This window comes from Oncorhynchus keta, chromosome 4 (genome assembly GCF_023373465.1).
Source record: "Oncorhynchus keta strain PuntledgeMale-10-30-2019 chromosome 4, Oket_V2, whole genome shotgun sequence".
NCBI classification, from domain to species: Eukaryota; Metazoa; Chordata; class Actinopteri; order Salmoniformes; family Salmonidae; genus Oncorhynchus; species Oncorhynchus keta.
Window position 1 is genome coordinate 29,275,526 of NC_068424.1, and position 22,282 is coordinate 29,297,807.

The 22,282-nt window shown below is 43.0% G+C and overlaps 2 protein-coding genes across 2 annotated transcripts in view; one reads left to right on the forward strand and one right to left on the reverse strand.

Moving 5' to 3' along the window:
• Nucleotides 1-22,282, forward strand: part of LOC118372813 (serine/threonine-protein kinase PRP4 homolog) — a 349,083-nt gene that overhangs the window by 261,632 nt on the left and 65,169 nt on the right. The gene's annotated exons all lie outside the window — the stretch shown is intronic.
• The window catches only part of LOC118372805 (protein disulfide-isomerase TMX3), a 64,735-nt gene that overhangs the window by 38,048 nt on the left and 4,405 nt on the right, over nucleotides 1-22,282 (reverse strand). The window contains exons 4-9 of the mRNA XM_035758809.2: nucleotides 19,838-19,961; nucleotides 17,046-17,091; nucleotides 12,902-12,982; nucleotides 11,677-11,776; nucleotides 10,920-10,997; nucleotides 10,411-10,477 (exon numbers count right to left, since the gene is read on the reverse strand). Of these exons, the coding sequence (XP_035614702.1) occupies nucleotides 10,411-10,477; nucleotides 10,920-10,997; nucleotides 11,677-11,776; nucleotides 12,902-12,982; nucleotides 17,046-17,091; nucleotides 19,838-19,961 (496 nt within the window). The remainder of the gene's footprint in view (nucleotides 1-10,410; nucleotides 10,478-10,919; nucleotides 10,998-11,676; nucleotides 11,777-12,901; nucleotides 12,983-17,045; nucleotides 17,092-19,837; nucleotides 19,962-22,282) is intronic.

Sequence of the window (22,282 nt, forward strand, 5' to 3'; positions counted from 1 at the left end):
GTAATACCACGGTACCAAAACACCATGATACTTATGATACCAACATTTCAAAATATAAGTATTTCGCTACACCCGCAATAAATCTGCTAAAGATGTGTGTGACCAATACAATTTGATTTTCATATGATACTACCAAGTTTTTCAGCCCTACCGATCCAAAGAACCGGTTGGCGCCGTTATAAAATGTTTATAAAGTCAATTTTGTCTTCGGAATTCAGTTCAATTTAAGCAAGTCACTAGTCTCTTGCATGCACAGATCCAATAATATCCACTTCACTTATAAGCGCTTATCACGTGGCAGCTGTAATCAGCCAGACGCATCCCCTACATGCCCGACCCCTCAGAGCCAATTTATGCTTGATTCTAAAATATAGTCAGTGGCTCCGTATGGAGGATGTGACACAATTGTGGAGCCTCCGGAGGCATGCAGAGGTCAAATTTTACTCTGTACCGCACCGCTGTGCACCTCCCAATTTTTGGACATGATTGGCATGATTGGTTGATGGTAGGTGGGAGCGGGAGGTAATGTATAACACAAAGTAATTTCCTTGACAACAGCTATGCTCAACAGGCCATATGGTGGCGCACAAATGACTCAGTGTCTTCCGGGTTAAGGGAGGGTTTGGCCGGGGTCGGCCGTCATTGTAAAATAAGAATTTGTTCTTAACCGACTTGCCTATTTAAATAAAGGTTAAATTAAAAATGTATTTGAAAAAAAAAAACAGCTCTGCGAAGCATAAATATCCTGACTTCTGCAGTGGCCATATCACAATAAATGCCTGAACTCACCTGCTTCTCTCCGTCCTCTCTTCACGCGGGTCTATTCCTCCGGCAGTTTTTTTTGTAAATAATTTAGCCGTGATGTCGAGCGGGGATGCAGACCCAGATCAGTCTTCTGTTGTTAGATTTGTACATTGGAGCAGTGTGCAAAGCGAACAATTTTGATACATTGTATAATTGAATTGCCTGTTATAACCAAGAGCACAGACCAGTCTGAGTGGACTTTGCAAGTTCACTGTCATGCAGCCTCAGAGTGTCAGTAGGAAAATGGAGCACCACTTGGCGACAGGCAATACTACTTGCAGCTTTAGAGCAAAGAAAACGGCTGTCTCCTAGCCTAAATGATAAAAAACATAATAATACCCATATTACCCCAGATGCCTTTTTATATCATTTCACAAACCGTAACGTGGGCCGTTTTAATTCAAGTAATCCAGAGTCGCTAAATATTGGTGTGATAACAAACAATGTTGTTCAGTAACGTTAACTAGCTAGCTAACAACCTGGTCATTTGACAGTAGGTTTAGGCAAATTTGATTGGCACAGGAAGAAAGGAAAAGGGTCTGCTTCAAAAGGTAGGATTCATTTAGGGCTAATGTAAGCCTAAACTATCTAGAACAATCTATTTTTTTTGATGCTCCTTAAATTCAGTTTGGTGCCTAACGTTTCAAAAGTTGGGAGCGGTGTGTGTTTGTGGGAGAAAGAGTGGTGTGTGTTTATGAGAGTGAGGGAGACAGAGAGAGGAAGAGAGGGAGAGTGTGTGTGCATGTGTCTGTGTTAACTGAAGAGTAAAGAATGTTTCATGAGGTGTTTTCCCCTTACTGACATGCAGGTCCTTATGAATGTATATCACAGGAGGTTGGTGGAACCTTAATAGGGGAGGACGGGCTCCATCAAACACATGGTTTCTATATGTTTGATGCCTTTCCATTTGCGCCGTTCCAGTCATACACTGAACAGTATGAAGTCAAATTCAATGTGTTGTAACGTGAACAAGCGTCCGGGGTGGGTGGGAGAACAGGATGCTTGGCCAATGATTTTCCTCCCACCGTGGTATCACGTTACTACTTGGTGTCGTGATACGTGGCCTGGTATCGTATTGTTTGTAAAAATGTTGGTATCAGTGTGCAGTGCATGCTTCCTTGCCATAGAGGGAAAAAGGAATCAACAAAAAAATGGCACCGGAGGGAATGGCCTCCGTTTTACGGTCTCCTAACCAATTGTGCTATCATGTGGGGTTTTTCACAATATTTGTAAATTATTTTGTACATAATGTTTCTGCAACCGTATCTTATGGCAGAAAAGAGCTTCTGGATATCAGGACAGCGATCACTCACCTCGGATTAGACAAAGACTTCTTCAACAACAACAACAAGCAGGATTCACACAATATTCTCCAAACACCCCACAGGACAGACATCACAATTATTCGCAAAAGGAAGCGATGCCTCGTCCGGACCCGGACAAGACAACTAGGAAAGCTGCCATTACCGTCAATATTACACACCAACGTGCAATCATTGGACAATAAACTAGACGAGGTAAGATCACGAATATCCCACCAACGGGACATCAAAAACTGTAATATCCTATGCTTCACGGAATCGTGGCTGAATGACGACATGGATATTCAGCTAGCGGGGATACGCGCTGCCCCGGCAGGATAGAACAGCACACTCCGGTAAGACGAGAAGGGGGGCGGTCTGTGCATATTTATAAACAACAGCTGGTGCACGAAATCTAAGGAAGTCTCGCCTGAAGTAGAGTATATTGTGATAAACTAACAGACCACACTACTTGCCTAGAGAGTTCTCAACTATACTTTTCGTGGCTGTTTATTTACCACCACAGACAGATGCTGGCACTAAGACCGCGCTCAGTCAACTGTATAAGGAAATAAGCAAACAGGAAACCACTCACCCAGAGGCGGCGCTCCTAGTGGCCGGAGACTTTAATGCAGGGAAACTTAATCTCTTTAATCTCTTTAATGCAGTTCTACCAAATCTCTATCAACATGTTAAATGTGCAACAAGAGGGAAATAAATCCTAGATCACCTGTAGTCCACACACAGAGACGCGTACAAAGCTCTCCCTCACCCTCCATTTGGTAAATCCGACCACAACTCTATCCTCCTGATTCCTGCTTACAAGCAAAAATTAAAGCAGTAAGTACCAGTGACTCGGTCTATAAAAAAAATGGTCAGATGAAGCAGATGCTAAACTACAGGACTGCTTTGCTGTCACAGACTGGAACATGTTCCGGGATTCTTCTGATGACATTGAGGAATACACCACATCAGTCACTGGCTTTATCAATAAGTGCATTGAGGACGTCGTCCCCACAGTGACTGTACGTACATACCCCAACCAGAAGCCATGGATTACAGTCAACATTTGCACTGAGCTAAAGGGTAGAGCCGCCGCTTTCGAGGTGCGGGTCTCTAGCCGGGAAGCTTACAAGAAAGCACTCTATGCCCTGCGACGAACCATCAAACAGGCAAAGCGTCAATACAGGGCTAAGATTGAATCATACTACAGCGGCTCAGACGCTCGACGGATGAGGCAGGGCTTGCAAACTATTACAGACTACAAAGGGAAGCACAGCCGCGAGCTGCCCAGTGACACGAGCCTACCAGACAAGCTAAATCCCTTCGAGGCAAGCAACACTGAGGCATGCATGAGAGCATCAGCTGTTCCGGACGACTGTGTGATCACGCTCTCCGTAGCCGACGTGAGTAAAACCTTTAAACAGGTCAACATACACAAGGCTGCGGGGCCAGACGGATTACCAGGACGTGTGCTCCGGGCATGTGCTGCCAACTGACAGGTGTCTTCACCGACATTTTCAACATGTCCCTGATTGAGTCTGTAATACCAACATGCTTCAAGCAGACCACCATAGTCCCTGTGCCCAAGAACACAAAGGCAACCTGCCTAAATGACTACAGACCCGTATCACTCACGTCCATAGTCATGAAGTGCTTTGAAAGGCGGGTCATGGCTCACATCAACACCATTATCCCAGAAACCCTAGACCCAATCCAATTTGCATACCGCCCAAACAGATCCACAGATGATGATATCTCTATTGCACTCCACACTGCCCTTTCACACCTGGACAAAAGGAACACCTATGTGAGAATGCTGTTCATTGACTACAGCTCAGTGTTCAACACCATAGTCTCCTCAAAGCTCATCACCAAGCTAAGGATCCTGGGACTAAACACCTCCCTTTGCAACTGGATCCTGGACTTCCTGACAGGCCGCCCCCAGGTGGTGAGGGTAGGTAACAACATCTGCCACGCTGATCCTCAACACTGGAGCTCCCCAGGGGTGCGTGCTCAGTCCCCTCCTGTACTACCTGTTCACCCACGATTGCATGGCCAGGCACGACTCCAACACCATCATTAAGTTTGCTGACGATACAACAGGGGTAGGCCTGATCACTGACAAGACAGCCTATAGGGAGGATGTCAGAGATCTGGCCGGGTGGTGCCAGAATAACAACCTATCCCTCAACGTAACCAAGACAAAGGAGATGATTGTGGACTACGGGAAAAGGAGCACTGAGCACGTCCCCATTCTCATCGATGGGGCTGTAGTGGAGCAGGTTGAGAGCTTCAAATTCCTTGGTGTCCACATCAACAACAAACTAGAATGGTCCAAACACACCAAGACAGTCGTGAAGAGGGCACAACAAAGCCTATTCCTGAACAGGTAACCAAATGGTTACCCAGACTTGTGTGCCCCCCCACCCCCAACCCCCCTCTTTTACGCTGCTGCTAATCTCTGTTTATCTTATATGCATAGTCACTTTAACTATATATTCATGTACATACTACCTAAATTGGCCCGACCAACCAGTGCTCCCGCACATTGGCTAACCGGGCTTTGGCTAACCGGGCTATCTGCATTGTGTCCCACCACCTGCCAACCCCTCTTTTTACGCTTCTGCTACTCTCTGTTCATCATATGTGCATAGTCACTTTAACGATCCCTACATGTACATACTACCTCAATAAGCCTGACTAACAGGTGTCTGTATATAGCCTTGCTACTCTTTTTACTATTGTTTTATTTCTTTACTTACCCACACACGTTTTTCCCCCGCACCATTGGTTAGAGCCTGTAAGTAAGCATTTCACTGTAAGGTCTACCTGTTGTATTCGGCGCACGTGACAAATAAACTTTGATTTGATCATTACCGAAGTTCTGTCGTCCTTAAGAGCAGGTTATCTATCCAACACATTCATATAAACCCATTCATTCGTCGCACCTCACTGACGTACTCCCACTGAAAAATTTGCAAACGAATCTTGCCTTTATGCAGGGCTTCCAGGCTGTAATACCATAAACCGCACCACATAACTGGCTATATAAGCATAAAACTGTTGAAATGTTCCATGTACAGCCAAGCGAGACATTGTTGATATGATCTCATTAACAGTATGCAATATATGAGCTCAGCTTTAACAAGGGAAAAGGAAAAAAATATGTCAAAAGGCTGGAGACAGAGAGAAGAACAAACTAGTACCCCTACTGTCTAGCGTCTATTTCGGTCTTCATTATAACCATGTTCAAGTCTAGCATGCAGCCCATTATCTTTCACTGAACACAGACTTTATGTAAGATTAAAAACTCTCCTGTACAGTATATACAGGCTGTAACATTATCAAAGTCGGGTAGAACTTTGTCAAACTTCCAAATCGGAGCACTTAGGAGGTTAAAAATGGATGAACCCCTGTCCTTTTTGGTTGCCATGGCAGCCTGTGTAGTTTACTCCTGCTAATGTATCCGTAACGATTTGTTTTATTTGTTCATATTATGTGCATTGTTTTTAATATATATATTTTTTATAGCTAATCAAGTATTGAACACATTTATTTTTTACCAACAAGTTAGTTTATTTTTATCAACTCCTTTAATCAACTAGCTAATTGTTCGGATTTGAAAACCAGCCCAAATCTTCAAGACTTCATTGTCCACAAATGGGCCTTTCAAGAGCACCATACAGCCTATTCCGAGGCCATGAAAGAGGCGCGGTCAACGTTCTACTCCAACCTCATCAATAAAAATCCTGGAAACTCAAAGCACCGGTTTCCCACCATAAACAATCTTTTGAAAACCCAGTCCCAGATGGAGACAGCAGAAGAGCAGTGTAACAGCTTCATTTACTTTTTTTTTTTTTTTTTTTTTTTTTTTTAAACAAAGGTTAGCAACATCAAATCTTTCATCTCCTGCTCTACTACTCCGTCTCCTCCTGCCCTCGACCCTCCACGAACGCCACCTCAGCCCCTCTCCTGTTTCATTGACCCAGGGAGGTATTAATGAAAACCTACTCCTGTACCTTGGATCCTATTCCAAAAGCCCTGCTCCAGCCATGTATCCCTGCACTGATAACCCATATTGTTAACCTCTCCCTCCAATCGGGCAGTGTCCCACCTGCATTTAAGACCACTGTCATCAGCGGTCTTCTGAAGAAGCCCACCTTAGATAGACCCAGAAGTGCTAACCAATTACAGGCCAATACCCAACCTCCCCTTTCTCTCCAAGGTGTTGGAAAAAGTGGTGTCTGTACAGCTCCAGGACCATCTCATTCAGTATATCCTGTTTGAGAAGTTCCAGTCAGGTTTCCAGCCAACACCACAGTACTGAAACAGCCCTACTCAGGGTCACCAACAACCTGCTGATGGCAGCTGATGCAGGCACTCCGCGTCTCCTGATCCTCCTGGACTTGAGAGCAGTGTTTGACGCTGTCGACCACCCCATCCTCCTGGAATTCCTCCGGGACACCATCGGAATATCTGGACCACCAGCTCTGAGCTAGTTCCACCCAGACAGGATTGAGTATGTGTCCCGGACCCACCACACCAACTGTGCGGTGTCCCACAAGGATCAGTTCTTGGATCAATCCCCCTCGGTCGTTTCATTACCCTGCATGGAATCTCATTCCACTGCTATGCTGATGACACCCAGCTGCAGTGGTGGAAAAAGTACCCAATTCTCATACTTGCATAAAAGTAAAGATAAGTCACCCAGTAAAATACTACTTGAGTAGAAGTCTTTAATTTTAAATATACTTAAGTATCAAAAGTAAATGTAATTGCTAAAAAGTATAAAGTAAAAGTATAAATAAAAGTATAAATAATTTCAAATTCCTTATATTAAGCAAACCAGATGGAAAGATGTGTTTTTTTTTTTTACGGATAGCCACGGTCACACTCCAACACTCAAGACATAATTTACAACAAAGAATTTGTGTTTAGTGAGTTCGCCAGATCAGAGGACGTAGGGATGAACTGGGATGTTCTCTTAATAAGTGCGTGAATGGGGCCATTTTCTTGTCCTGCTAAGCATTAAAAATGAAACAAGTACTTATGGGTGTCAGGGAAAATGTATGAAGTAAAAAGTACATTATTTTCTTTAGGAATGTAGAGGAGTAAAAGTAAAAGTTGTCAAAAAAGAGTAAAGTACAGATTAATTTTTTTCCAGATTTAAGTAGCACGTTCAATTATTTTTTACTTAAAGTTATTTACACCACTGCCCAGCTGTCAGTAAAAACTGCCCCAAGTCCCTATGATGCATGTGCCGCCTGAACACCTGCTTTGAGATAAAGGGATGGATGAAGCAACTGAACAGCAACCCCTACCAGGTAACTCGCCAATAACACACCTCCAAACTGTGTGTAAAGCTTGATTCCTCACTGACCTTTGACAACCACATCAAACAACTGTGTAAAGCCTAATTCTATCACCTCAAGAACATTGCCAAACTCCATCATACCCACACTCAGTCTGATGCAGAGAAGCTCAACCATGCCTTGATCTCCTCAAGGCTGGACTATTGCAACGCACTCATTGGGATCCCTGGCGGGAGTCTCCAGAAGCTCCAAAACATCCAGAACTACACTGCCAGGATCCTGATGAGAGTGCAGAAACACCATCACATCACCCCCATACTGGCATCTCTGTACTGGCTCCCAGTCTAATTTCAGATTGAAATCAAAACCCTCCTGCTGACTGTCCTATGTATTTATGGCACTGTATTTATGGCCTCCTTATCTTAAACTGCTCTCCCCCATTAACCCCACACTCAGGTCAAGTGATAGCCTGCCAAGCCCCCAGGACCAAGCTCTGCTCCTTGGGGGACCTTTCTCTTTAGGAAGGCTCGGTCGATAGCTGTGCTCCTTGGTGTCATTGTAGCGTCAGCTGTGTTCTTTGTGTCAGTTGCCATGTCTAGTGTCAATTTTTTTCCCATTTTTATTTTATGCACAGATTATTCTGTAAAATGAAAATAATTATTATTACTTGTATTCTGTGGGAGCGTTTATGCTCCAAAATGGACTGCTAGGTTGTTTGTTCTGTGCAGCAAGCCGATCAGAGCTTTGTGAAATTACGTCAAATAGTGTTTACACAAAGTGGGGCTGCCGTATTTGGACAACACTAAAACTGAGGTGTGGGAATACTGAAGGGGTGTTCTGTTGTTGACCATTTCAAATTCTGGCAATGAGTGTGCAAACAGGAATTAACACAAAACACTATACATGTACAAATAGACACTGGAATTATCACAAAAGTAAGCCAATATACGTGTCCAAGCTAAACCCCACAGCTATTCATAACACAACTAGAATATACAGTAAATGGTGACGTACTAGTCTCATATTTGAATGAGCTGATTGCATGTAGTTGTAAATGTCCCTATGTTCAATGCAAATTCTGACCGTCTGGCGATGATAGTAACTTGCATATGTGGTGGAGGGGAGATATTGTGTGTATGTCCCAAAATGTACCCTATTCCCTATATAGTGCACTAGTTTTGACCAGAGCCCTATGCACTACATAGATAATAGGGTGCCATTTGGGAAGTAGCCCAACACATGCAGTAAAAATGTGTCATAGAGCACCAGAGAGAATGTGAACATAATTTCAGTGGCTGCTCTGCTACATTAGAGGAACTCGCCTATTAGGCAGAGCACAGCCCAGAGCAGAGCACCAATGGCAGGACTCCCAAACCAGGGACCATGCTGAGGAGGATTCAGGTAAAATATGCATCACACCGACTAAATACAAGGTATTATTGGAAGACTTTTAGTTCATTATACCGACTAGAGCATTTCTCTTAGAAGCACTATGAGATGTGTTTACCAATCAAAATGAGATTTTACCATTCCAATTTTACTGTTGGATTATGTGCTACTGTTGATCTTGAAGTAACAGCCTTCTAAATCCTTTTCATTGTGCAGAGCCTGTGGTCTTGCAGTAACACTCTCAGTATCAGAGTAACGGTTCCCCACCGGAGACCGGGATACAATTCTACTGTTCTCCCACTTGCCTGTCTACCCCCTCTGTTTCCAAATGTCTAAAGATGAAGTGTAGAATGTAAAATATATATATATTTTTTAAACTTAAGTAATAAAAATATGTTATCTATCCCAGAACCACTTATGTTTTCCAGTGGAGTGAGATAACCAAGCTGCATGTTCAGAAAAAAGCCAATCATCTGTCATATCTTGTTGCTCCGGCTCTGATTTCCCTAGCTTATCTCCGGCAGTAACCATGGCGATGCAAGCCATACAGAACATCCTCGTTATCAGGGTCCTAGAGGACTCGCTGGAGTGTGGTATTTTCGTGGTGACCGTCCGCTGTGGAGACCGCCTCCTGCTGGACTTCTGGTGCCGGAAGCCCCCATTTTGGAACAGCCAGGTGGAACAGACAGACATCCAATGCCAGGCTGGACCAGAGCCAAACCAGGGGATGGATTTTGTTCTGCGGGCCCTTCACAGAGCGCCTAACCTCCCCAACATACACTACTGGGGCCCCTTTGTTGTCGGCCTGTGCCTGGACGCGCTGCCCTTCCGTTTTCGCCTCCCTCCCGAAACGCTCGGTGGCGGTATAGAGGAAGTGATGCAAGAATGTGGCGAGCTGGTGCTCATACGCTGAGGGGGCTCTGAACTGTATTGGTGGCTATAGCATATAATTCTTTCCGACTTGACTTTACTGCGCAGCTCTGACTCAGACATGGCCGAGTCAGTCAGTCCCAGATGGAAGCCCAGCCCACCCTGGTTCCTTTGGACTGCACTGTGGTCTCCCACCATCCCACGCCCAATCAGTTATATCCACCATCCACCCATCCATCCATCCCTCCCCCTTCCCTGTTCCTTTGCCTGCTCTGTGTCTGCCCAGAGAAAGCCACCACCACGACATCACTGGCCTGACCACAGAGGCGATAGTGGGAAGAGCCGAACCGCTTTATAATGGAGGAGTCACCACTTCAAAAGGCAGTGTGGTGAAGCCGGATGAAAGATGAAAGAACAGACACTCTGGTTTAAGACTGGAGAAACAAAGCCTGAGCAAACAAGGCTAGTAGAGGGGGAGGAGAGGAGGAGAGGGGGGGAACAAAGGAGAAAATGGCACCCTTGCCTTGCCCAAATTAGACTGACCTCCTTTCTAGGGAAAAGATGGTCCTCAAAGGCCGATATCACACATAGTTACTCCAAGAGAACATTTTATGACAAGCCATAGGCAGTTAAAACAGAAAATTAGAAAACAATTCGGAAAGCACAAACAAAATATTACTCAAGCGTATCACCCACCACCCCAGCCCTGTAGCCCCGACCAGATTACTTACCATCATAGGTAAAGTAGGCCCCGTCCTTGAAGACTACGACCGATGGAAGCTCTGGCAAAGTCACTGACTGGATGGTGAAAACACATAAAAACACATCATTCAAAGCGAATTCCATAAATCATCCCTTACTTTCTTAATTTATGGGCACCTGAACCATAGGAGACAGCAGTCCTATTGGCGGCAAGCCATCCTAGCAAACTGTGGACCTCATGCCAAATAAACCTGCAAAAGCAGCATATGCTCGCAGGCTTCACTGTCCCTATGGCATTTACCATATCATACTGCATGGAGAATGTCACAGCAGCACTCCTGGACTTGTGAGTGCTGCCGTGTTCGTCTCGCTAGCTATACGACTAAAACAATGATCAAAATCACAATCCCTCATTAGAAAAGTGAGGAGAATGAAACTTTCAAATGCGCCGTTGATAAGTTCTCCTCACTGAAATGTTATGTGGGGAAACAACCTAGCTGAAGAGCCGGGGGACATGCCACATTCTCAAGGCCGTTACCTCTGGTAAGACGTCTTCAGACGCAGAGAAGAAGTATGTGTACACAATCAGCTCCGCAGCCATGTCGATATACTTCTCCTGCAAACGAGAAAACACAAGTTGCGAGCTTCTTCTTCCCTGAGAATTGCCCTCTGTGTTAACTTGGTTTGGGACATTTATCAAGGTCATCTAGCACGTTGTATAAATGGGCCTTTCCTCACTCTGAGAGCGCTTGGCAGCAGCGGTGTGGGAAGAAGCTTTATGATCCAATCAATAAATTCTAGCTAAATGCCATGACAGCTTTCAGTGGCATTGATTGGATGTTAAGATAACATTTCAGACCCACAGAGAAGTGATAAACATGTGGGGGGGAATGCATATCGAATTACTCAGAAAGCACAGTTAAATCAGGATGGTAGCTAACCAATACGCCAATGTAGTATGGATCGTCTTACTATATAATGTGTACTATGTGAGAGCTCCAACCAAGAATTCCAATTTCTTTTTACACCTCTGAATGGCAAATAATCTACTTGAACTGACTGGAATAAATGTAGCGTTAACAAATTCCCATGATCACACTGGGAGAATATGAATCCTACTATGATTTCATGCACCGAATTACTTAACACAAATGTTTGTTGATTTTTATATTTTTCTGAAGGTATTGGGTCAAAACAACTTGACACATATTATATTGCTACATATTGTTAACACTCTCACTCCACACTTGGAGGTTATGCTCTGTCTGGACCAGAGAAACTTCCAGAGCACCTACCTTGAGAGGAGACTCCCCGCCGAAGTATACAAAGAGCACGTCATGTCTCTTCATCATATGGTCAAACATCTGCTTGCTTGGAAGTGCTCGGACTGCCGGCCTGAAGAGGACAGAAGACATGCACACAAACAGAAACACTATAGTTTGGATTATAAGATAATGTGTTTGCCATTAGTTAAAATTGCCTGAAGTTGAGAAAACGTTTACAAACAAAGTGAAACGGAGAGGAACTAACCTGAACATCTCATATTAGAACACTCATTTATTTATTGCTACGGACTGCCTACTGAACACGGCCATGTTTCTTTTCTAGTTGAACTCTAGTTTAATGTGTATGGTTCTGGTGCCATCTAGTGAACATCGCAGAAGCATGCAGTCAGAGGTGAAAACCCAGTCAGGTCTTTGACCCACCATTCCGACTGATCAGTCATCATGGGTCTAGTTTGGATTTTCCCGAAAGAGGAATCCCCTCAGGCTAAGCTGTTGACTGGTATTTGAAGAGACTTTAAAGGGCGAGGGTGGAAATTCACTGCATTATTTTTTACATTATTATTTTTTTTAATTGCACCCCCTTTTTCTCCCCATCCAATTGTTAGTAGTTACTATCTTGTCTCATCGCTACAACTCCCGTACGGGATTCGGGAGAGACGAAGGTTGAAAGCCATGTGTCCTCCGAAACACAACCCAACCAAGCCGCACTGCTTCTTAACACAGCGCGCATCCAACCCGGAAGCCAGCCGCACCAATGTGTCGGAGGAAACACCGTGCACTGCACCCGGCCCGCCACAGGAGTCGCTAGTGCACGATGAGACAAGAATATCCCTACCCGGCCAAACCCGGACGACGCTAGGCCAATTGTGCATCGCCCCATGGACCTCCCGGTCGTGCCCGGCTGCAACAGAGCCTGGGCGCGAACCCAGAGTCTCTGGTGGCACAGCTAGCACTGCGATGCAGTGCCCTAGACCACTGCGCCCTGGAAATTCACTGCATTCTAAGGGGGAGACATTTGTTGTATAGAGTTCCCATACAGCGTAATGTCCTATGTGTAGCCCATACAAGCATAATGTCCAGTTTAGAAGACCACAGTATTCAGGGCATGTATAGTCATTTTTGTCTGATCATATCTATTCATATAGACTTACACATAAGGGATTATGTACTCATTTATATCATCCATAAGAGATGTTGAAGCAACAGCGCATATGGTAAGAGTCCTACGACTTACCCTGCTACCCTGTTGGCGAATTCTACGATGTCATCCTTTGTCCTTGGCCCCTTGTAATTATAGGCAAGATCACCCTTTAGCCTGAGAAAGGAGGAGAGTGAGTGTGGCGGTGAGAAAGAGATTGAATAACACCAAGAAAAAGACTGTGAATTTCCTTCTTTATGCCAGTCCTTTTGTGAGGAGAAATGGACAGAATGGTACATTTGCATGAGAGAAAAACAAGATAAAAGCCTTTCATTTGGCCCTTTAATTGTTATGCTCGGTATCTAGTGCTTGTATGTGTGCTTTCTGACAACCCACTCTGGGGTTGCTCTTTGTAGTGCTGTGAAAAGGCATGATAACAATGCCAAAGATAAGAGATTACACTTCTCCAGCAAGTGTGAGTCAAATCCAAAATGACTAAAACCAAAATGTGATTCCAATCCAGAGGCAGGTCCATGGGTCAAAGTGATCCCTTTACCCAGAGGTCAGGGCTGTATGTATCAAGCGTCTCAGAGTAGGAGTGCTGATTTCGGATCAGGTTTGCCTTTAGATCACAACTAATTACATTACATGGGCAGGGGTATGTATACCTGATCCAAGATCAGCACTCCCACTCAGAGACTCTTGACACGTTCGGCCCCAGAATCTCTCTATTTGATCCGGGTTTTGGATAAGCGTCATCCAATTTCCAATAACAGTACAGGAGAGAAAACAAGGGCCCTCTTCTCTTTCATTATAGAGTTACATCAACCACAACACTACCAGGGGCAGACCCCAAAAGACCTGACAAATACATCCAGGAGTGTTTGCTAGGGACACGCCAGTAACAAGGCGATTTGGATCTATTCTAATGAACTCCGGGAGAGATGGAGTCTCAGGTCTGTATCTATATTTCTCTCCGGGGGGAAGCTACCTAGTGTAGTCCCCTGAGAATATTTCATCACTCGCTTGGTTTAATGTGATGATTGCCGCCACTGTGATCATCTAACAGAGTTATCATGTTTGCTCAAACAGAACCTAAGTGTCCTACAGAAGCCTCAAATAAATTAATAATTAATATTAATATTATACTGTGTTGTTGTTTGAAGAGGCTACAGCTTCTACTTCCTCAGGGAAGTTACATTTACAGCGTCTTGCCAAAGTGTTCAGACCGCTTGGATGTCTTCACATTTTGTGTTAAAGTGGGATTCAAATGTATTTAATTGTCAACAATCTAAAAAATAAAATAAATAAAAAACGCTGTGTGAATAAAATGGTATCACTAAAATATGGTCTTTGCGCAAATATTCAGCTCCCTGAGTCAATATGTTAGAAACATCTTTGGCATTGATTACAGCTGTCTTCTTGGGAAGGTCTTCAAATTGTGCAATATTTGCCCATCCTTTTTTTCTTCAAGCTCTAGAAATGTTCAAGTCTTGGCGTTATATTTTCAAGCAGGTTTAAGTCAAAACTGTAACTTGGCCACTCAGGAATATTCACAGTCTTCCTGGTAAGCAACTTTGGGATTTAGGTTATTGTCCTGCTAAAAGGTGAATTCCTCTACCAGCCTCTGGTGTAAGCAGACTGAAGCCGGTTTTCCTCTAGCATTTTGCCTGTGCTTAGCTCAATCCAGTTTCTTTCTTATCCTAAAAAAAATCAATTTAGGTCATTGTGGAGTCTCTACAATGTTATGGTAACACTTTACTTGACACCCAGCATCATAACACATTATGACACGGCAAGACATTTCATAAAAGCTGACATAACTTGTCATCATACTGTCATGACACATATTTAGACCTGTCGTGACTTCTATTGTGTTATTTTATGGCTGGTTACGACACCTACATAAGAGTGTTAAAACCCACAAAACCTACCCCACAAAGCATAACATTCCAGATTACACCATAGCCTATGTGTCAACAGTATATTTGTTACACAAAAGTGCCCATATTTGAAATTGAGCATATTAAATGATTGTAATTTCACACACATGCACCTATTCCTATTCTCTGTTGCTGACGACTGGGATGAATGAAGGAGCAGAATTTACAGGAGCAGGGAAAAAAAGACACCCTCTTTTTGACTAATGACTGATATAAGGGCATGCATGTGATAGGCCTATCTGGTTTATATTATTACGATGCTTCTTGACAGTGTCATAAAGTGTATTTTATACAAGTTATTAAAAATATGATGAACAAAACCTGACAATAAATAATACATTACAACAACAAACAATTATTTGAATAAATGTGGGCCGACACATGTAGGTGTCATAACCAGCCATAAAATAACACAATATATGTCACAACCTGTGTAAATATATGGGTCATGACTGTTATAATATTATGAAATGATTATGACCGTGTTATGACACTGGGTGTGAAGTAAAGAGTTACCAATGTTATTGAGCCATCCTCAGTTGTTTTCTCCAATCAATCACAGCCATTGAACACTGTAGCTGTTTTAAAATCACCAATGGCCTCATGGTGACATTCCTGAGCAGCCTCATTCCTGTCCTGCAGCTCAGTTCAGAGGGATAACTGTACCTTTCACGTGTCTTGGTGGTTTAATACATAGTCCACAGCATATTTAACTTGACCATGCTTAAAAAAAGACATTCCATGTCTGATTTGTTATTGTTATCCATCAACCAATCACTGCCCTTCTTTATGAGTCTTTCAAAAAGCTCCCTGGTCTTTGTAGTTCAAGCTGTGCTTGAAATGCAATACTTGACTGAGGGACAAAAGTTGTGTCCTTCACAATCAAAAATATTACAACTTAACCTGTTGTGTTTATATTTTGGTTCTATATACAGTGCATTCGGAATGTATTCAGACCCCTTCCTTTTTTTCACATTTTGTTACATTACAGCCTTATTCTAAAACGGATTAAATAAAATATTTTCCTCAATCTAAACACAATACCCCATAATAACAAAGTGAAGGTCCCCAAGAACACAGGGAACTCCACCATTCTTAAATGGAAGAAGTTTTTAACCACCAAGACTCTTCCTAGAGAGCTGGCCGCCCGGCCAAACTGAGCAATCGGGGGACAAGGGCCTTGGTCGGGGTGGAAATGGGAGAACCTCCCAGAAGGACAACCATCTCTCCATCAATCAGGCCTTTTTGGTAGAGTGGCCAGGCGGAAGCCACTCTTCAGTAAAAGGCATATGACAGCCCACTTGGAGTTTGCAAAAAGGTACCCAAAGGACTCTGACCATGAGAAACAAGATTCTCTGGTCTGATGAAACCAAGATTGAACTCTTTGGCCTGAATGCCCAGCGTCACGTCTGGAAGAAACCTGGCCCCATCCCTACGGTGAAGCATGGTGGTGGCAGCAGCATACTATGGGGATATTTTTCAGTGGCAGGGACTGGGAGACTAGTCAGGATTGAGGGAAAGATGAACTGAGCAAAGTACAGAGAGATCCTTGAGATCCCTGCTCCAGAGCACTCAGGACCTCAGACTGGAACGAATGGTCACCTTCCAACAGGACAACCACCCTAAGCACACAGCCAAGACAACACAGGAATGTCCTTGAGTGGCCCAGCCAGAGCCCGGACTTGAACCCGATCGAACATCTCTGGAGAGTCCTGAAAATAGCTGCGCAGTGACGCTCTCCATCCAACCTAACAGAGCTGGAGAGGATCTGCAGGGAAGAATGGGAAAAACTCCCCAAATACAGGTGTGCCAAGCTTGTAGTGTCACACCCAAGAAGACTCGAGGCTGTAAAAAAAAAATCTAAAAACCTGTTTTTGCTGTCATTATGGGGTGTGTAGATTGATGGAAAAATCAAACAATTGAATCCATTTTAGAATAAGGCTGTAACGTAACAAAATGTGGAAAAAGTCAAAAGGTCTGAATTACCTTCCAAATGCACTGTACACACACATATCTTAATGATACAATACCTCATTAGGCCATGTAACGCCCTCAGGGTAGGCGGCAACAACACCTTAAATCCCCCATTGGCTAGCCCCAGGGGCATATGGGAAGCTTTATTCCATAGGTCTCATTCATCAGGCCTAATGCTGACAAGTCAAGTCACAATGGACAACTCAGTTCAGTAAAGACATGATCATTGTGAAAGAAAATATTGGGTAAAGCATTGCTCGTTATGTAAACTTCTAACAAACCACAATGATCAGTGTATATCGTCTTTATGTGCTCATACTTACAATTTGATTGTGGGGTATCCTCGTACTCCAAATTCTGAGGACATGCCTGAATGGAAAGTGACAATATTTAAACAAAACTGAAGCATGTGTCAATCCATTTCCTCAACTACTTATTTTTATATATTCCCGACGAATATATATATATATATATAAAAATAAAAAATAATATATATATATATATATACTACAGAATGGGACAAGAATGGGATAAGGAATAAGGAATAGAAATTCCATTAGAACTACAGTAACCATAATGCGCAGTTAATTGTCTTGGACTACATTTTAAGGACCAGCTCTGTCCTCAGAAAGCACTTTCCCTAATACCTGAAAGCTGTCGTCACCTGTTGATGAGGTTTTAGTAGCCTCTTAGTTAGCCTAATCTTGGACTGCGAGTAAAGTCAGCGACAGACAGTCATGTAATCTGTCCGTGGAATTTTAATCTGGTTTATGCGTGATTAGCCAGAGTGAGAGGCTAGGGGTCAACAACATAAGAAAAAGAGATCCTAAGTAATGAAGTCAGACTTAGGTCTTGGCAATAGGAATAGTGCATCTTTAACAGCCAGGTGAAACCGATAACAGAATGGCAGTTGAGGCACAGTAAGACATAGGGGAAATTGTTAACTTCTCTTGTGCATCCCAAATTGCACCCTGGCCCTAGCAGTGCATTATACACGGAATAGGGTGCCATTTTGTATGCTCAATTAGATGGAAGATATTTACACTACAAGGCCAAAAGTATGTGGATAACTGCTCGAACATCTCATTCCAAAATCATGGGCATTAATATGGAGCTGGTCCCTCCTTTGCTGCTATAACAGCCTCCACTCTTCTGGGAAGACTTTCTACTTGATGCTGGAACATTGCTGTAGGGAGCATTAATGAGGTCGGCACTGATGTTGGGCGATTAGGCCTGGCTCGCAGTCAGTGTTCCAATTCATCCCAAAGATGTTCAATGGCGTTGAGGTCAGGGCTCTGTGCAAGCCAGTCAAGTTCTTCCAAACCAATCTCGACGAACCATTTCTATATGGACCTCGCTTTGTGCACAGAGGCATTGTCAGGCTGAAACAGGAAAGGGCCTTCCCCAAACTGTTGCCACAAAGTTGGAAGCACAGAATCATCTAGAATGTCATTGTATGTTATAACATTGAGACTTTCCTTCACTGGAACTAAGGGGCCTAGTCCGAACCATGAAAAACAGCCCCAGACCATTATTCCTCATCCACCAGGGTGTACAGTTGGCATTATGCATTCGGGCAGGTAGCGTTCTCCTGGCATCCGCCAAACCCAGATTAGTCTGTTTGACAGCCGTGATCACAGACGGTGAAGCGTGATTCATTACTCCAGAGAACGCGTTTCCACTACTCAAATCAAAGATTGTCACGTGCTTACTTACAAGCCCTAACAGTGACATTTTTAAGTAAAAAAAATAGGTATTAGGTATACAATAGATAAGTAGTAAAAAAGGTTTTTAAATGACAGTGAAAATAACAGTAGCGAGGCTATACACAGGTGGTACCGGTACAGAGTCAATGTGCGGGGGCACCAGTTAGTCGGGCTAATATGTACATGTAGGTATATTTAAAGTGACTATGCATACATGATAAACAGAGAATAGCAGCAGCGTAAAAGAGGGGGTCCAGTCCAATGGCGGCGATCATTACACCACTCCAGCCGACGCTTGGCATTGTGTATGTTGATCTTAGGCTTGTGTACGGATGCTCAGCCATGGAAGCCCATTTCATGAAGCTCCCGACGAACAGTTCCTGTGCTGACGTTGCTTCCAGAGACAGTTTTGAACTCAGTAGTGAGTGTTGCAACCAAGCACAGATGTTCTTACGCGCTATAGCACACGATGGTCCTGTTCTGTGAGCTTGTGTGGCCTACCACTTCGCGGCTGAACCGTTGTTGCTCCGAGATGTTTCCACTTCACAATAACAGCACTTACAGTTGACTGGGGCAGCTCTAGCGGACTTGTTGGACAGGTGGCATCCTATGACGGTCCCACGTTGAAAGTCACTGAGCTCTTCAGTACGGCCCATTCTACTGCCAATGTTAGCGTATGGAGATAGCATGGCATTGCATGTGTGCTCGATCTTATACACCAGTCAGCAACGGATTTGGCTGAAATAGCAGAATCCACTAATTTGAAGGGGTGTCCACATACTTTTGACCATGTGTATTTGATATACAAAAAATATCATAATCATAATTGCTCAGACAAGAAACCCAAGTATTGGCATCAGCTGATATTGCACAAATTAGATTCATCACAGCCTATTCAGTCAAACAGGTTCTGCACACACATTCTCTGATGGCTGCCACACGCAAGCTATGCGCTGGGGTTCTGGTGACATGCTATTGCTGTAATGTGTTACTCGTCATGCATGTCAGTTTTCTGCTTTCCCACCCCACACCAGCGTCCACCTGTTTGAGCGCTGCTTTTGTTTTGCTCACTGCATGTAATAATAATAATATTATCTTAACATAATGCACTCTGGCAGTGAGCTACCCCGAAGGAGCAGAGCCTAATGCCAAGACTAACGTATGCATGTACTGTAATCTTTTTCTATGTTTAAACGAATACGTGGCGTTTCCTGTCTGAACTATAGATAGCTGTGGTGTCAACCCGATAGACTGCATGTTAAACCATATATGCTTACTGTTATTTTGGTCTAAAACTTAAAGCTGTTCAAATGTACTTACATTGACAAAATAATGTCGGTAGTCAAGACTACAGGCAATCAAGAATATGTAGAGAAGCCATTGACATGGTCACTGCAACAGAGACTCACCAGAATATGCAGTGCCGTCCATCTTGCCCACTCGCACAGGCGATCCAGAGCTTTTCAACTCGGCGCCGACGTCATACCAAACGGGCTCCAGTTTTTTACAGTAGCCACACCATGGTGCATAAAACTGCAAAAGGCCCAACACAACACTGTCAGCCACTGTAAAAATGATTAAATAGGCCTAGCTCTAAAACTATGAACACAAATACACACACTGTTCAGAAATAACACGCATGGCGACAACACACGCAGGGACATCAACTGGGTATGGCAGTCGCCATATCCTAGCTCAACCACAACAATTTAAAATAGGCTACTAAAATCATTCCAAATCCAATTAAAAGACAAATGCAGTTTAGCGGTATTAGCGGGCTGACTTTAGGACCACGAGGACACCGTCGGAGCGGGCAGATGAACAGCGAGACTTTTCTCTCAAAACAGTGCGGAGGTGGAAGATGGCTGTAGACAGCTAGGACGCTAGGTAGGCTAAACTGCAGTTTGACTTGACATGAAACAAAACTCGTTTTTAATCCCGATGCTGAGCTAGTGATTGACATGTGTTTGAGGTGAATGAATCTACAGCAACCAAGGTGATAAAGAGTCCCTCCAAGATTTCGTAGGGATTTTTTGTGATATTTGCGGGCAAAAATGCTTAATTTTACTTTGTCAATTCTGACATTTTGGAATGGCAATAGGCAATGATTTTGTCCAATTTGTCGCAGAAATACGCTGACAAAGGAAAAAGTTTGCTGATGTGTGGCTTGATCGAACCATATGTGGTAAATGTGCAGAGATTGGTTGAAATTGTGCGCCCTCTTTTGGCACTGCTGTGATGGGTCAGTTCTATGCAATAATATTGCAATGATTTGACTGTTTTATCCAGACGTATTGCAGTGATTGGACAAATTTACATAATATGCAGGTGACTTTTGATTTTGCAAAATAAATTGATTGGAAAATCCTGGAGGGACTGATAAAGTGAATTTTGCTGTTGGCAATTCCACGGTAACAATGTGATGCAGACTCACTTAAAAAATATATGCCAAAAAAAACAAACATTGATTGCTAAGTTGAACAAATCATACACCTACAGTGTATGCAGAAGTCTACTTTTAACAATTCCCACTGACATGTTTACTAAAACACATGTACCTGAGGAACAGTGCAGATACAAAGTTTAACAGACGAAAATCTCCCTCAGATTTGTGTGACCACGTAAATATCTACTCCGAATTAAAAATCAAACATGTCTGCAGAAAGAATACGGTATCAGCTAAGATGACACCTTGAGTTTGAAAGATATATATTTTGGTTATTGAACTAGACTAACACTCGGTAACATAACAGAACAATGGTAACATAATGACATCATGGGATCTGTACTATACAGTCATCGTCTAAGGTGATGTATCCTGAAAAGGTACACAAAGCTAGAAATAAATTATAGCACTCATTTGCATATTAATCTACACACTGGCTATTATTCTAATGAGCTCAGCTCCCAAACAAGATCAAATGTGTTTGGTCCAGACCAAATCTGTACCAATCATAAACTTCTATGTTCCACAAGTTGACACCACAGTAATGTTCAGTACAATACAGTTCTGTACAGTAGAGCATAGTAGAGTACAGTAAAAAAAAAAAAAGTAGAGTATAGTTCAGTACAGTATATTGCATTATACTGCACTCTTCCCATGTGTTCTCTACAGTACCTGTGGTTTGTGACTACTATGATTTCCCAATTCAATTGCAGTGAGTTTTTGGTCACTGGTACCAATTTGGTAACAGAGTGACGCATTTGAATAATTTAATGATTCATAAACAAAATAGTTATCAGTAAAAACCCTGACTAATTTGTAGGTCTACCTTTACTTGTTACTTCTTTCATAATCCTCCCTCCTCATGAGGGAGAGAAATTAGAAAATATTTTAAAGATATGTGGGGTTGTGGTAACAGAAACATGAGGTAATATTTCTTAAACTCACAGAAGGCAAATTATTTCTGCAAAAGTAAATATACATTTTGATATTAGTTGGCAGGGGCCTTTACTTCAACATTGTGTTTTGATGCATTTCTAATACCTTTTAAGACTTTTTCTAGATGTTTTTTTTTAAAGACTTTTTTTCATCTGTGTGATCAGAAATCAAAGCCTATGTTTATTCCACATTTGTGGGATGGAAAAATGGTTGAAAAACATATCTATGCCTTAATTCCCCCAAAATATAGACTTAGCTTTCATTTGACACCACATTATATATGCTCCTGTAAACTTAACATGTTGGTGCTCATGGGACCTGTTCTCCAAATAACATTTAAGAGGGTTTTTTAACTGTGTAGAAATGCTTAAAGAGCTTCAACCCCACCCTGTCACTTTGCTATACCCTGGGTTTACTTGAAATGACAACCCTGAACACACCACCAGCCAAAAAAGTTGATTTACAACATTTC